The sequence below is a fragment of the Pogoniulus pusillus genome, chromosome 21 (genome assembly GCF_015220805.1).
Source record: "Pogoniulus pusillus isolate bPogPus1 chromosome 21, bPogPus1.pri, whole genome shotgun sequence".
Lineage (NCBI taxonomy): Eukaryota > Metazoa > Chordata > Aves > Piciformes > Lybiidae > Pogoniulus > Pogoniulus pusillus.
In genome coordinates, this window is record NC_087284.1 from 19,170,218 (window position 1) to 19,187,054 (window position 16,837).

Here is a 16,837-nt window from a genome sequence, read left to right on the forward strand (position 1 = left end):
GGCATAAGATACCTTGACACAGAGGTGCAAGCTGCAGCTTGAGGCATTTCAAATAGCACCAAATTTGTCTGCTGGGCACATGTAGGTCAGGCATCACAGCATCACAGAATGGCTCGAGTTGGAAGGGACCTTAAAGATCATCTAGTCCATACCTCCTCTGTCATGGGCAGAGACATTTTCCACTAGGCTGGGTTGCTCAAGGCCTCATCCAAGCTGGTTTTAAATACTTTCAGGGATGAGGCATCCACAGCTTCTCTGGGCAACCTGTTCAAATTCCTCATCACCCTCCTAGCAAAGAACTTCTTTTTAGTGTCTAATTTAACTCTACCCTGCTCTAGTTTAAAACTATTGCCACTTGTCCCATCACCACAGGCCACTACAAATAGTTCCACTCTGGCTCTCCTGTAGACCCCCTTCAGGTACTGGAAGACCACTATAAGGTCTCTCCAGAACCTTCTCCAGCCTGAAACAGACTCAACTCATTCAGCCTGTCCTAGAAGGAGAGGTGCTTCAATCTTCTCGCCACCTTTGTGGCCCTCCTCTGGACCCACTCCAACAGATCCATGCTCTTCCTGTGTTGAGGACTCTGAAGGTGGACACAGTACTCCAGCTGGGGTCTCACAAGAACAGAGTACGATCACCTCCCTCGACCTGCTGGCCAATCACCCTTCAGTGCAGCACTGGATGTGGATGGATTTTTGGACTACCAGTCCATGTTGCTGCTCATGTCAAGCTCCTCATCTACCAGCACTCCCAAGTGCTTCTCCACAGGGCTGCTGTTAATCCCCTTGTCGCCCAGCCTGTATTTGTGCTTAGGACTGCATTGCTTCTTACAGAGCATACCACTAGCCCAGCTACCCCAGTGGATTTGTTTAGAGCTTTATTTGTCACTGATTTTGGTTTGCCACACACAGAAAGGTAAGAGGTGCATTCATTTACAGCTTGAGAAGCACAAGCCAGAGATCACACAGGTCAGGTTCCAAACACAGAATGGCTTTCTGTTCTCCTGGGTACAGCTACAGGAGAGGAGAAGATTACACAGATGTGGAAACAGTGCAAGAGTTGTTAGACTACTTGTTGGAAGCATGATTCCCTGCTCTCTTGAAGCTCTGGCAGATTCAGTCATGGCTGAACAGATGCTGTCCTAATGATCTTCCTTGCCCTTCTGCAGAGGCTACCAAACCTGTAGCATCAGACCAGGATGCACCATGTGCATCTCTGCTGGCCCAGCTAATAGTCTGGTAGCTTGTATAAAGTAGAAAAATACAAGGCTGAGCCCAAAAATCATAGAGTTGGAACAGACCTTTAAGAACATCAAGTCTCAGCACTACTATTTAATTCAACACTACCAGGTCACCACTAAACCATGTCACTCAGCATCACATCTACAGGGCTTTTCAATCCCTCCATGGATGGTGGCTCTACCACTGCCCTGGACAGCCTCTTCCAGAGACTGACAACCCTCTTGGGGATGAAATGTTCACAAATGCCCAATATAAACCTCCTCAGAAACAACTTGAGGCCTTTTCCTCTTGCCCTATGGCTGGTTACTTGGTAGAAGAGACTGGCCCCCACCTTGCTCCAGCCTTCTCTCAGGGAGTTGTAGAGAGCAAGAAAGGTTGCCCTGAGCCTCGTTTTCTCCAGGCTCAATAACGCCCATTCCAAATCTGTAGGTGAGGAGGATAAATCCAAATACATAAGTCTACATTTCAGAGAGGGCACTGCTCTTACTGACCTCACCTGCAAGCTCACAACAGGACAAAAGGTGCCAATCACTCTTTTCTCCACAGGAGAAGTTTTAATCCAACTCCATTTCACTGCAAAGCACAACTGGATGGGCAGAACATAGTTTCATTCTTTAGCTGCATCTCACCTAGGAAGTGAAAGAAATGCTAGTGCCTAGGTGTGACAAGACCCTTTCCAAACAAACCTTTTCATGACAACTTTGAAATGTCAGCAAGCACAGAGCCATGCTAGGCAACTGCCTCTTTAGCTAGCTGAAGGGAAGACTGTCTTGCATGTCCTTGCAGCCTAAGTCTGGTATTTCCTGCTCCACTGAAGATGCCAGAGGATGACACATTTTGGGGAGAGGGTGGCCACAGTGAGGTACCTAGTAAGAAATCTTGAGTAAAGGATTCTTGGCTTCAAGAAGGTCAGGATTTTACTTGTGTTATTACTGTAAACTCTAAAATGTTATCAGTGAGTCGAGGTTGAATCAAGCAAGATTGAAGGAAGTTTAGAGAATTTTAGCAAAGTACTCAGCAACTTTATTTCTGGAGCTGAATTTCCTCTATGAATAGAATAGAGGCCAGTCTGAGCATTCAGAAGGAACAAAGCATTCACTTTTACCTTGCAGTTCATCAGATCCTCTCCTACTGCACTCAATGATCTTAGAGGTCTTTTTAAGCCAAAATAGTTCTGTGATTTTATGAAAAACAGGAGCTAATAGAACTGTGAGAAATGTAGCAGAGAAGCTTAGGTGGAAAACTAAAGATGAAGTGCAGCAGTCTTCCATACACAGGAGTAAGTTCCAATTCCTTTTCACAAGCACTTGCTGTAGCTGCATCCTGTTCTTAGAACACATAAGATAGAGGTGGGCATCAAGCACTCAACTTCACATCATAGAATCAACCAGGTTGGAAGAGACCTCCAAGATCAGCCAGACCAACCTAGCACCCAGCCCTAGTCAGTCAACTAGACCATGGCACTAAGCACCTCATCCAGTCTTCTCTTGAACACCTCCAGGGACAGTGACTCCACCACCTCCCTGGGCAGCCCATTCCAATGCCAATCACTCTCTCTGTGAAGAACTTCCTCCTAACATCCAGCCTATACTTCCCCCAGCACAACTTGAGACTGTGTCCCCTTGTTCTGTTGCTGGTTGCCTGGGAGAAGAGACCAACCCCCACCTAGTTACAACCTCCCTTCAGATAGTTGTAGACATGTTCTGGATCCTATAGAATGGATTCCCATTCCTGAACATGTCAGACTAAACATTCAGTAACCAGGATCCCAAAGCATTCACCAAAGAAGTGTTAGACAAGACCCTGCTCTAGGTGACCCTGTTTTAGCAGAGGCGTTGAGTTAGATGGTCTCCAGAGGTCTCTTCGAGCCTTCCCCATGCTGTGATCAGTAAAATACACTTGTGAAACAACAAAAAAAACCCCACCATCATCAGTAATCTAAAATAACTCAGAAAAAGAATTCTCAGCAGCAAGTTCATGGTGAGAAACTCAGGCCGAGACATGGGTGGTCTAAAAGTAAAGTAAACAGACAGTGTGCCGCCTCCTCTCCATAACCACAGGAGACAACACCGAGACGCTCCATAAATAGCAAGACATTTCCCATCAGTGCCACTCTTCCTCCCAGGAAGAAGTGACAAAAACAAAGGAAGATCTCAAGTGACCACGAATCCCTTCAGAAACCTTGGCAGGGATCCGGAGATAAAAGCAGCACAGGTTAACAGCTCTGGCTGAGAAGAGAGAATATTAATTGGCAGGTCTGTGCAGAAGCATGAAACAAACCTGCTACACAGATGTCTGATTCCTGCCCCTTTTGATTTTGCTGTCGGTTTTGCATTAGTAACACTTTTGATTTCTCCAGCTAAATTCTAAAAGGCAATTGTCTGGGAAGGGACAAGTGGGAAGGCAATTATCTGGGAAGGGACAGGTGGGAAGGCAAAGTGTCCTTGGGAGCAAAGTGCCCCAAGCAGATTTCAGTGTTGAGTGCCACTCACACACTTCAAAGTGCAATAGAGTAGAGATTACAGAACATAGCTTCTCAACACATCTTCCAGGACCTCCTGCCAGACCAGTGGTATCCTGGCCTGCATCAGCAATGGTGTGGTCAGCAGGAGCAGGGAGGTCATTCTGCTCCTGTACTCTGCACTGGTCAGACCACACCTTGAGTACTGTGTTCAGTTCTGGGCCCCCCAGTTTAGGAGGGACATTGAGATGCTGGAGCGTGTCCAGAGAAGGGCAACGAGGCTGGGGAGAGGCCTTGAGCACAGCCCTACAAGGAGAGGCTGAGGGAGCTGGGATTGGTTAGCCTGGAGAAGAGGAGGCTCAGGGGAGACCTTATTGCTGTCTACAACTACCTGAGGGGAGGTTGTGGCCAGGAGGAGGTTGCTCTCTTCTCTCAGGTGGCCAGCACCAGCACAAGAGGACACAGCCTCAGGCTACACCAGGGGAAATTTAGGCTGGAGGTGAGGAGAAAGTTCTTCCCTGAGAGAGTCATTGGACACTGGAATGGGCTGCCCGGGGAGGTGGTGGAGTCGCCGTCCCTGGACCTGTTCAAGGCAGGATTGGACGTGGCACTTGGTGCCATGGTCTAGCCTTGAGCTCTGTGGTAAAGGGTTGGACTTGATGATCTGTGAGGTCTCTTCCAACCTTGGTGATACTGTGATACTTTCTGTTTTCTGTGTCAATCAAAGCTGTTAGTCCTTTTTTCCTCCCCAAGCACACACAACCTTTAGCTAAAGGATACAAATAATCTGACAGCTTCAACTGGCAAAACCTTCTCACCTCGTGGATCTTCAGGACAAGTGTTCTCCTAGGCTTGGTCAAAGAAGGTTCTTTCTGCATTATTATTTGTGGGTTTGGCAGACTGATGAAGCCAGATGCTTCTTTGTCTTTATTTATCTATTATCCTCAAGCACTCTCCAGCAATTGCTTCTGCTTCTATATTATTTAAAGATACACAACATCAGCTCCCGTCTGATCTCTTCTTGCATAGATTATTAATGGGCAAACAGTTAAAGAACTGAAGAATTTCATTTGAAAACGTTTGTATTTGTTTGTTTGCTCTGTCCAAGTCATCTGCACTCATCTGGTATAGCTTACTTATTCCATGGGAGAGGCCAGATGTTGACATGCATATCTCTGGCACTAGATCCTAACAAATGGAAGATATCATCAGAATCGAGGTAGCACAGATAGAAGTACAGACAAAAATCTTCTCTTAAAGTAATTCCATGAATTAAACCCACCCTATCTATTTCATTTTCTACCTCACTGGAGAGGATTAAAACTTTCTTTTCCTTTGTGACCTCTTAAGGTGGTTCTGATTTAATTTAACTCTTCTTTCAGAGAAGGAAGAGTATTGAATAAGTTTTAAGATGTAAAAAGCAAGGAGGAGCAGGAGACAATTTCATACCTCCAAGGTACTGTGGCAAAAAACATTAGGTTCAGCATCTAGACTTTGAACCACCCAGCAAAATCAATATTAATGCTTTTGCTGAGACTAGCAGTGGAGAGAATTAACCTCAGCTGAACTTTCCCCACCATGCTTTAAATTTTCCTGTCTTGTTAATGGAGGTTTCCTCAATGTCTACTTCTTCAACCAATCAATGAACGTCCTGCATCACAGACTGCAAGAGAGAGTTGTTTGGGTGCAAGAGTCCCTCCTGCTTATCTCCAGCTACTAAACCTAAATTAGTAAATATGTTTTCCACCTACTGACTGTGGTCATATCCTTTGTTGTGTACCTACTGAGTCACTAAGGAATCACAAGGCAGGTCATAGGAAAATATTTCCCCCCTTTGGAAACAAATAAGAGAGACATATCTAAAACACTGTAGATTCCATTACAGTCATGGAGTTCTGTGGGCAAGGCAGAGTTGCCATTGCACATTGAATTTGAGTCTCTGTGGAGGGAGCTGTCTAATGCACTGGAGAGGTGAGTCCCATCTATGACTGTGTTAAAGTAGAAATTATCAAAGGACAAATTCCCAAGGCCAAGAGCAGGGTCCTGCACTTGGGTCACAATAACCTCATGCAGTGCTACAGGCTTGAGGAAGAGAGGCTAGACAGCTGCCTGATGGAAGCAGGATGAATATGAGCCAGCACATGCCCAAGTGGCCAAGAAAATCAAGAGCATCCTGGCCTGTATCAATCACAGTGTGTCCATCAGGACTAGAGATGTGATTGTCTCCCTCTACTCAGCATTGCTGAGGCAACACCTCAAATACTGGGTTCAGTTTCTGGTCCTTCACTACGAGAATCACAGACTTTTAAAGGCTGTAAGGGGCTTCTAGACATCAAGTCCAACCTCCCTGCCAAGGCAGAATCACCTAGGGCAGGCCCCACAGAAATGCATCCAGGAAAGTTTGGAATGTCTCCAGAGAAGGAGACTCCACAACCTCTCTGGGCAGTCTGTTCCAATAAAGAAGTGTCTCCTCGTGTTGAGGTGGCACCTCCTGTGTTCTAGCTTGTACCTGTTGCTTCATGTCCTATCACTGGGCACAACTGAAAAGAGACTGGCACCTTCATCTTGACACACATGCCCCTCAGATATTTATAGACATTGATAAGATGCCCTCTCAGCCTTCTCTTCTCAAGGCTATGCAGCCTCAGGTCTCTCAGTCTTCTTTTTCAGAGGGGAGATGTTCAAGTCCTGCAATCATCCTCACAGCTGTCAGACTCTCTCCAGCAGATCCCTGTCTCTTTTGGACTGGGAAGCCCAAAATTTGACACAGTATTCCAGGTGCAGTCTCACCAGGGCAGAGTAGGTGACAGAGTGACATTGAGGTGATGGAATGGGTTCAGAGAACAGCAATGAAGCTGCTGAAGGGTCTAGAGCACAAATGTTCTGAGGAGCAACTGAGGCACTGGGATTTTTTAGCCTGGAGAAAAGAAGGCTGAGAGGAAATTTTTTTGCTCTTTACAACTCCCTGAAAGGAGTCTGGAGCCACATGGAAGTAAGTCTCCCAAGTAACAAGAGAAAAAGTCTTTAGGTTGTGCCAGGAGTGGTTTAGATTAGACATAAGGAAAAAATTCTTCCTCAAAAGTGTTGTCAAGACCTGGAACAGGCTGCCCAGGGTAGTAGTGGAGTCCTCATCTCTGGAGAGATTTAACAGACTTGTAGATGTGGTCCTGATGGAGATGTTTTAGTGGTAACCTGGCGGTGCTGCATTAACAGTTGGACTTGATGATATTAAAATTTCTTCCAACCAAAATGATTCTGATTCACTGCATCAAGTCAGGGGCAAGAACAAACACAGTTGTTCCTAAGTGCTCCAGTGCAGAGGTTTTTGTGTGAGCATATAAAGTATTGATAGACCTTCATGTCATCCAGAGCTGTCATCATGGCCTCAGAATAGCTCTGGACCCCTTCATTGTTACAGTTTAACAGAGAAAACAGAGGAAGGAGATCAGATTCTTGTGGTATTTTAATATCCATCACTAAAACTATCCAGAATAATCCAAGAAAAAGGAATGCACTTCAAAAGGAAATGCAAAAGAGACCTCAGTATTACTGTGTGTTGTGTCACTGCACCAACTTCAGGGCAGCTTATCCAACCTAAAACTAGGGAGGGACATGATACCTAAATATCCTGTGCAGAACCACCATGTACCAAATCCATCTGTCCTAGAAGCTTTTTTTAGACTCAGGGGAGCTTCTAGTTGCCAAAAGCTAAGATCTTGAAAGCTACCATGATTTAATTCAATGCACCAGTTTCCTCTTCACCTGAAGATGGATGGGTCCTGTCAAGTGCTAAGGCATGTGGGAACTCAGAGAGTTTCCTCAGCAGAGGGATCATGGCACATTCTACCACTTTCCTGCCATGGATTTAAGCCTGTCCTGGGAAAATGGGAACATTTAGCCCATTTATATGCTGCTGCTTGCTGTGCTGTATAACTGGCAGTAAAGCTTGCTGTCCCAGAGCATGGCATGTGTCTAACAGTGGGGCAGCTGCTGGGAATGTTTGGTTGTATTTCTGCTACAGGCTTGGAATTCTGTTCTGAATCCCCAGTCGTGCTGGGAAGCACTGATGTCCAGAGATCTGTCTCAAGTGGAGCAGTATAAAGGACAATAAAAAGACACATGAAGAGAGGAAGTAAATCTGCTTAGGAATACAGGCAATTACTGCAGGCATCTTCCTTGTGCAGTGCCTGGTGTTTTCCTACCAGCAAACAGAAGAATAAAGACTCTCTTAATACATTCCCTGCTGGGCCCAAATTAATGCAGCATTTGCTTGTTACACTGCTGTAGCTGAAGCCTGCCCTGCCTCCCCTTTTTCTCTCTCAAGCTAACTAGGACAAACCAGGATTATGAAATACAAATACAGACCTGAATGTGCAGTCTCTCAAAGCTGGCATCCTTCAGTTTTGTTTTCTGAACAGCTTTGTCTTAACACACCAAGCATCAAGAAAACAACAAATCCCCCCCAAAGCCCAACCTTTCCAAATAGTAGCCCTGGCAAAAAGGCAGGAAAGTCTCCATAATCTTCAGGCCTCCCCTCAAGCCCTAACAACCAGCTCTAACAAGCCTGCTATCATAAAGGTGGTTTGGGGAGGAAAAGGCAGGAAGAATCTGGTCAGGACTTTAGCAAGGCTGCTTTGTGAATGCTGGTGACACCCCCAACCTCAAAGCCACCCCTGCAGCTGCAGAGAGTCCTTCACATGTTCTGTTTTCACAGAGACTTCTTTCATCCTGCCTAGGCCACTTGGCTCAAAAGCCACAAGTGGTAGCTGTGTCACCTTAGCTTGGTTCTGGGCAAATCCATTCCTCTCTTCCTCATCTGCTACACTTCAAGCACTTTGCTCATGGGCTCAGTCCTCCATCCCCCACCCAATCCCCATACCCCAAATTCTGCTAATATTGCAGTCAGTGCTCTAGCAAGATGCTTGGCAAAACTACCAGCCTTATGAGTTACTGCTTCTGAATACTTGTGAACATGGACATCAGCTGTACTCACCAATGAATTGTATTTGAAATGGCAAGAGACAAAAACTCTTTGCCCTTTATTTAAGCTAATGTTGTAAGCTGCTGGAGTCACTCTGCTCCAAAACTAGAGCCATAAACACCAGGCAGTAACTCCTGTCTCATGCTATTCAAGCACTATGCAAATGCTTTTTGCATTACTAGCACTCAGTATTCTTGCAAAGGGAAATTACCACAGCCTGTGCCCCCAGCACATTAATCTGAACTGTAATCTTCCTTATTTCTTCATCTCCATCTTGCCTGAGCAAGCCAGAAAGGTACAAGAGTACCTGTACTCTGCACTGGTTAGACCACACCTTGAGTACTGTGTTCAGTTCTGGGCCCCCCAGTTTAGGAGGGACATTGAGATGCTGGAGCGTGTCCAGAGAAGGGCAACGAGGCTGGGGAGAGGCCTTGAGTACAGCCCCACGAGGAGAGGCTGAGGGAGCTGGGATTGGTTAGCCTGGAGAAGAGGAGGCTCAGGGGTGACCTTATTGCTGTCTACAACTACCTGAGGGGAGGTTGTAGGCAGGAGGAGGTTGCTCTCTTCTCTCAGGTGGCCAGCACCAGAACAAGAGGACACAGCCTCAAGCTATGCCAGGAGAAATTTAGGCTGGAGGTGAGGAGAAAGTTCTTCACTGAGAGAGTCACTGGACACTGGAATGGGCTGCCCAGGGAGGTGGTGGAGTCGCTGTCCCTGGGGCTGTTCAAGGCAGGATTGGACGTGGCACTTGGTGCCATGGTCTGGCCTTGAGCTCTGTGGTAAAGGGTTGGACTTGATGATCTGTGAGGTCTCTTCCAACCCTGATAATACTGTGATACTGTGAAGAGATAAAACATAGCACAACTTCTTTAAAGGAGACCAGAGTTCTTGTCTGAACTAGGCAAAAGCCTGGAGCTGGCCATGTCCAAAGTGAACATCTGGAGATGAAACATCCTCATGATGAACTGGACACAGCCAAGATGAGTCTTATCACTTATTCTGCCCTGCTCTGGTCTGAAGGTCACTCTGCTCAGCCCAGCCGTGCCTGAACATTGCAGCAGCATGCAGTTAAGCTAGGCCCAAAGGGAAGTTCAAACTGAAGGCACTCAGGGAACTGGAGAGCTGCTAATTCACCTGACTTTTCTTCCTCGGTCCCTCATAAAGAGATTCCAGTGGCAAGCATAACCTTGAGCATTCAAGTTAATTTATTTAAACAGCTATTAAAGGGAAAATATTGAGTGAATACATAAAGTCTGAGATCCCAAAAAGTTCCTCATTCTTTCCCTCACCTTTCATCACCTTGAGTGTTGTAAGAACTAATGAATTCATTTCATTCAGAGCTTTGAAGGTGAGAAGTGTTGGGTAGTTACTAAATATATTTCTTTGTTGTGCTAATTTCTATCTCCTCTAGCACCAAGTCTGTCCTAGCATGACCTTTGTTAAGTGCAGCTATGCCATTCCAGGAAATTCTGTGGCTTGTCTGTTCCTAAAAGCATTATTTTGAAACACCCAAAGTTTACCAGTTTGGAGAGTCTTCTCACCACTGCAGGACTTGGAGGTATGGACTCCTCCAAGCAACGCTTGCCTGCTTGCTGCTTCTATTTATTCATATCACTGTGTTTCATAGAATAGAATCATAGAATCAACCAGGTTGGAAAAGACCTCCAAGATCATCCAGTCCAACCTAGCACCCAGCCCTATCCAGTCAACTAGACCATGGCACTAAGTGCCTCATCCAGGCTTCTCTTGAATACCCCCAGTGACGGTGACTCCATCACCTCCCTGGGCAGTTTTAGGGAATATTCAAGTGAGAGTAAAGTCAGCAGAGGAAAGTTAACAAGATGTGGGGAGAGAGAGAATAATAAAAGACAGAGGTTGTTAAACACCAGCCCAGCAAAATTCCTCTGACAGGTACTTCCCATCTGGCCATGCAATGTAGCATCTCAGGCTCTAAAGGATATAGCCACAGTGGATTAACACATTACCATTCTCATCTGTCTGCTTCATCTTCCTGCTGGAGACCACCTCCCAGAGCACAGGAGGACATGAGGTGTGAGGGCAGCCCCAGATTACAGCCTTGTGGCTTGGGGCACATCCATGCTTCATCCATGCAGGAGCACTGTCTGGTGGCCCCACAGCTGCAGTAACTGGGGCGTGAAAGTGTATTCCCATCTGCTGTCCCCTTTGCTGAGGTAATCATCTCCATCAAAGGCACAAAGTCTGCAGACAGGACAGTCATGCAGGTACAGCACCGCAAGCATGTCTGATTTGCCTGTGAACCTTCTGCCAAGAACAAGAGCAGATAAAGAAACTAGCCAGAAAAGGTGAGGAACTCACTTGAGCTTCTACTACAAACATCTGTTAAGACTTCTACAAGCTCTCAGGCAAACCCATCACTGTGAATACCTCACAGTAGTAAGCCAGGCTGAAATCTCACACTGTACAGGTCATATGCAATGAAAAACACCAAGTCAACATAGAATCACCAAATCAGAGAAACATTCAGGTTGGAAAAGACCCCCAGGATCACCAAGTCCAACCGATATCCCTACTTTACAAGGTTCACCCTAAACCATATTCCCAAGCACCACATCCAAATGACCTTTAAACACATCCAGGGTTGATAACTCAACCTCCACCCTGAGCAGCCCATTCCAATCCCTGACCACTCTTTCTGTGAAAAAAAAACACTCCCTAAGCACAGCTTGAGGCCATTGCCTCTTGTTCTATCACCAATTACCTCTGACAAGAGACCTGTACCAACCTCTCCACAACGTCCCTTCAGGTAACTGTAGACAGTGATGAGGTCTTCCCTCAGCCTCCTCTTTTTGAAACTAACCATCCCCAGACTGTTCACTCACAGTAAATCTGCACGTGGGTACCTGGTTAAGAGTGAAATGGGAGGTGGGATGCCTGGGGCCAGCTGGCACTATGCCATGTAAAGGGTGATCAGCAGCAAGATGCCAATTATCTCTCAAATTTACCTCTCAAATCAGAATGTTACTGCAGAAACCAGGTTTTCAGTAAGAGCTGTACATCCAATGTTAGATATAATTGACAGCTCAGTGTTAGCCACAACACCAAGATGAAACAACAAGTCCAAGAGATCCTATGATACATCAGTTGTTCTCTCATCTCTTTCTTGGAACAGTTGCCTAAAATTTAAAACTATCTAGAGAGAAACTTGAGTCAAAATCCTGCTCCTAGGCACTTTCATGCTTGCTGCAAACATGGTACAGCTCAAACACACAAAACACACCAAAAAAGAAAGAGGGGGGGAAAAAAAGCAGATTTCTCCCCAAGTAAGCAGATTTTCACTGATAAACCTCAATGTGTTTGCAAAATCTCCAGCAATGTTTCAAGTGTTGGTAATATATCAAAGCTGAACTGGAAAAGCAAAACTCTGCTAGCAGTTGAAGAGTTTCTAGTTTTAATTATGGAAGGTGGAGCAGATTGAAGGGAGTGGGTGGAGGGAAGTCTGGGAACATGCAGTACTGTGTGCTATGAAATGCTGCAGAGATGGGGAAGGCTGAAGGGCAGCCCCACGTCTTTTAGAGATGTAATGGTAAATGTTATTGCTCTGCACATGTGAAAGACATAACTATTTTTTTTTCCCCAGTCCAATCAGCTCACTTCAGATTTAAGCAAATAAGGAAAAATAAGTATTAAACCTCCACAAGAGACAGAGAGTGACTCACAGTCGTGCAGCTGAGATGAAACACAAAAACAACAATTGCCTGGAGTTGCCTTTGCCACACTATGGCGTGTTCAGTCCCCAGCGTACAGTTGAATGTAAAGACATCTTCACTTATCAAGTGGTTAAAACCACTATTTAATTCCATACAATCACAGAATGGTAAGGTTTGGAAGGGACCTCTGAAGATCACCTAGCTCAGCTGCCCCTGCTAACAGAGGTATGCCTAGATACACCTGGGCCAGCTTGCACAGAAGCTGTGGGGTTTGAAAGTCTCCAGAAAAAGAGACTCCACAACCTCTCTGGGTAACCTGCTCTGAGGCTCTGGCACCCTCAAAGTAAAGAAGCTTTTCCTTCAGTTCAAATGAAAGCTCCTGTGTTCTGGTTTGTACCTATTCCCCTTGTCCTGTCACTGGGCACCACTGAAAAAGAGGCTGACTCCATCCTCATGACAAACATTGATAAAATCCCCTCTCAGCCTGGTCTTTTCCAGGCTAAAAGAGCCCCATAAAATATGTCATCTGGCAAAAGAGCTCAACTCATAGGAAAAAAACAGACAGGCATATAACATTCAACCTAAACCAATCCTGAGATCAGGTTTATGGTAAGAAGCCCAAGCTTTCCTGAGACACTTGAGTTTATAGAACCTCTTTGGTTGGAAGAGAGCTTTCAGATCATCAAGTCCAAGCATTAACCTAATCTTCATGAACATCTCCTTTCCATTCAGATCCTGGTGAGAAATTCTGAACCAAAAATTCCACTTTTAACCCTAACATCATGGTTTAATCTGTTGGTAGCCTAGTCTCTTTGAAATGAGAAGAGCACCATAGACAGAAGAGTGCTGGTTTTGACCAGAGCTCCTTCTGGAAATTACACAGGCAACTATTTTAGTCATTTGACAACCAGTGCTGTTTGTAGGCATCGATGCCCAAGCTGTTCTGAATCTGAGCAGCTGCTTCCTGAAAGTTATCATTGCAGCACATACAAAACAGAAATGAGAGAGGCTCTTGCAGAACTCCAGAGGAAAACGGAAACCAAGCCATGAGAGATGGTAGAGAGCAGAGAGGAAGCAGGTCTAACGGCCCTGGAGAAAAGAGAAGTTGGACACGCTTTCCAGAGGGAGCAGGAAACTGCACTCCTGCCTGATTGCAACAGCTCCTGAAGCTGTAATCACTAAGGGGGAATGGACAGAAATATGGAAATGGAGGAAAGGCAGCCCTCTGGCTCCTGTCAGGCTTGAGCCCAGAAACAGTGTCCCAGAGCCCACGAGCAGATCCAGGGCTGGAGGACAGAAATTACTCTTTCACAGAATTTCTTAGTTTGGAAAAGCCCTTCAAGCTCATCAACTCCAGTCATTAGTTTCACACTGACAAGTCCTTGACTAAACCAAATCCCTCAGCACAACATCTCATCACTATGAATCGCTATGGCTGGAAAGGAGCACCAGCATCATCCAGTCCAACCTTCATCCCAGCATCCTTAATCACCAGACCACAGACTCAAGCACCACATCCACTCTTCTTTTAAACACCTCCAGGGACAGCAACTCCACCACCTCCCTGGGCAGCCTGTTCCAGTGCCTGGCCACCTGCTCAGTAAAGAACTCCCTCCCAACATCCAACCTAAACCTCCCTTGACACAACTTGAGGCCATTTCCTCATTTCCTCTTGTCCTATCATTAGTAATTCGGGAGAAGAGACCAGCTCCAGCCTCACTACAACCTCCTTTTAGGTAGCTGTAGAGGGCAATAAGGTCCCTTCTCACCCTATTCTCCAGACTATCTTTTAAGCTGTGATACCAGAAGACGGAACAGAATAAGACTATTACAATATCCTGGGAAGAGCAGGTTCATCCCCCTGGCATGGGCATCTGTCCCTATGAATTTTTTTGTTAAGGGAGACCTAGGACCCCTCAAACAACCACAAATGATTTGGGCAATTTTGTCCCAGGTAGGTGATGTGACTGCACAAAACACTTTAATGGCAGGGAGAATAAAAACCCAGTCTGGGAACACAGAGCTGTGGGAAATAGCAGTGCCTTTTGCCTCACTCCTTTAAACAGTGATTTCACTGCCAAAACTTAGGACTTTGGAGCTCTTTCTGGACTACTGACACCTATGTGCTGGCAGAGCCTGGCTTATAGCCCCCAGCTCCTCCCAGAATTTTCATGTCACGCTTCCCTCTGAACAATCAAGGTTTGGTCTCGCAGGTTTGCTCCACACAAGGTGCTTCATCTGTGCAGCACAGCTACAAAAATAGTCCATGCAGATGCCAGCTCAGCCTCACAGAGAGCAACCCTGACAAATTTCACCACAACAAAGGAAAATCCTCCCAACGCATTGTTTTTAATTCAGTTGAGAAGATTACCTCAAACAACAAAAGCTTAGAAAGACAATTACATTCCAAAGTCTCTTTTGTCACCACCAGCTGTGTGTAAACTGTCTGACTTTGGTTCAGGTGAGCCTGGGCACTTCAAGGTCCCTTCTGCCGTGACCCAGGGCAGGTAGTACAAAGCTAGCCATGGTATAGAAGCATAGAATGGTTAGAGTTGAAGGGACCTTTCTAAGGCAATCTAACCCAGCTCTGCAGCACTCAGCAGCAACACCTTCAACTGCAGCAGGTTGCTTACAGTCCCAAACAACCTCACCTGGAATATTTCCAGGGATAGGGCATTTACCACCTCTCTGGGCAACCTGGGCCAATGTCTCACCAGCCTCAGTGTAAAAACTTTCTTCCTTCTGTTTGGCATGAATTGCTCTATTTAATTTAAAACCTCCACTCCTTGTCCCGTCACAAACAGGCCCTGCTAAAAAGTCTCTGCCCAGCTTCCTTATAAGCCCCTTTAGGTACTGAAAGGCCACAGTAAGGTGTCCCCAGAGCCTTCTCTTCTCCAGGTTGAACAATCACATCTCTCTCAGCCTGTCTTCCTAGGAAAGGACTTCAGGCTGAAGTGGCAGGGAGGACAGAAGCAGCTACAACACACAGGCTCTGGGAGAACTGCAGGTTTCTGCAGTAATATGTCATCTTATTTTTTTTCAGTAACACTTCTATATTTTATTGTTTTCTTCTACACAGGCAGTAGCTGATTAAACATGCAGCTTGTTACCCAGTGCTTTCTGTCTCCAAACAGATCCCAAGCAAGATTTTGCTTTCACTGTTGACCGGTGTTCTGATATCGCAACCCACACCTTTAACGTCAGAGCTGCAATGGTGCTAAGTAAGTGAATTGCTATTTTCTCCTGCCATAACCCAGACTATTCAACCCTGAGGGCTGATGCTAAGAAGTAAGCAATGGTGACAGCCTCCTATCAGGTATGAATGGGCTTCCTTTCTGAGACATTTTAAACCCTGTGCAGGGCTACAGAAATATCAGTTCTGTTAATTGCATGGCTTCAGAACACGTATGTGCCCCTAAGCAGGGTGTATCAGCCCTCAGGGCCTGCTACATTTCTACCCTTCATTTGTACATTTGGATAGACAAGGTAGGGAGTGCTTTAAAGCTTGGCTTTTAGCAGTAAGGAAAGCTTCCTTGCATGTGAAAAGCCTGTGTCCTGTGAGACATGTTGATCTTTTGCTGAGGACCAGCTGTTTTAAGTGGCTGCAAAGTTAAAGAAGAGTGCAAAATCACATTGCAGGCATTGCAAATACTTCTCCAACTCGGAGTACAGGACACCCCTTTAAATTCAGTAGCTTCACTGATTGTGCATATGTTAGCAAGCCAGGCACAAACAGGCAACCTCCCAGTACTACCAAGCTGCTATTACAGAATTCTAGTATGGTGGGGGTTGGAAAGACCTCTGAAAATCATCTAGTCCAACTTATCTGCTAAACAAGGTCACCCAGGATAGTAATGTCCAGGTGGGTTTGGACTCTCTTCAGAGAAGGAGACTGCACAACCACTCTGAACAGTCTGCCCCAGTGCCCTGGGATTCTCACAGGAAAGATCTTCCTCCTGTTCAAATGGGACACAGATCCCTGGCACAGTTTTGGACAGGGCCAGCTAACTCTTTCCTGGATAGCAGCTACAGGCAACAAGTTGCTTCTGGGTGCCTGCTGAACACAGTCATAGAATCAAGCAGGTTGGAAGATACCTCCAAGATCATCCAGTCCAGCCTAGCACCCAGCCCTAGCCAGTCAACCAGAACATGGCACTAAGTGCCTCAGCCAGGCTTTTCTTGAACACCTCCAGGGACAGTGACTCCACCACCTCCCTGGGCAGCCCATTCCAATGCCAATCACTCTCTCTGACAAAAACTTCCTCCTAACATCCAGCCTATATTTTCCCCGGCACAACTTGAGACTGTGTCTCCTTGTTCTGTTGCTGGTTGCCTGGGAGAAGAGGCCACCCCCCACCTGGCTACAGTCCCTCTAGTAGAGACAGTAGGAAAGAAAGTTCAGATGCATGGATATAAGATTTACTATGCCAGTCAGCCTCAGAGTCAATGAATTAGTTAATTA

General features: G+C 45.9%; 1 protein-coding gene and 1 long non-coding RNA gene across 2 annotated transcripts in view; one reads left to right on the forward strand and one right to left on the reverse strand.

Annotated features, from left to right (window-relative positions):
• LOC135184724 (uncharacterized) overlaps positions 1-16,837 on the reverse strand; it is a 50,604-nt gene that overhangs the window by 4,439 nt on the left and 29,328 nt on the right. The gene's annotated exons all lie outside the window — the stretch shown is intronic.
• Positions 1-16,837, forward strand: part of LY86 (lymphocyte antigen 86) — a 32,576-nt gene that overhangs the window by 1,376 nt on the left and 14,363 nt on the right. Inside the window, exon 2 of the mRNA XM_064160732.1 lies at positions 15,510-15,596. Within this exon, the coding sequence (XP_064016802.1) occupies positions 15,510-15,596 (87 nt within the window). The remainder of the gene's footprint in view (positions 1-15,509; positions 15,597-16,837) is intronic.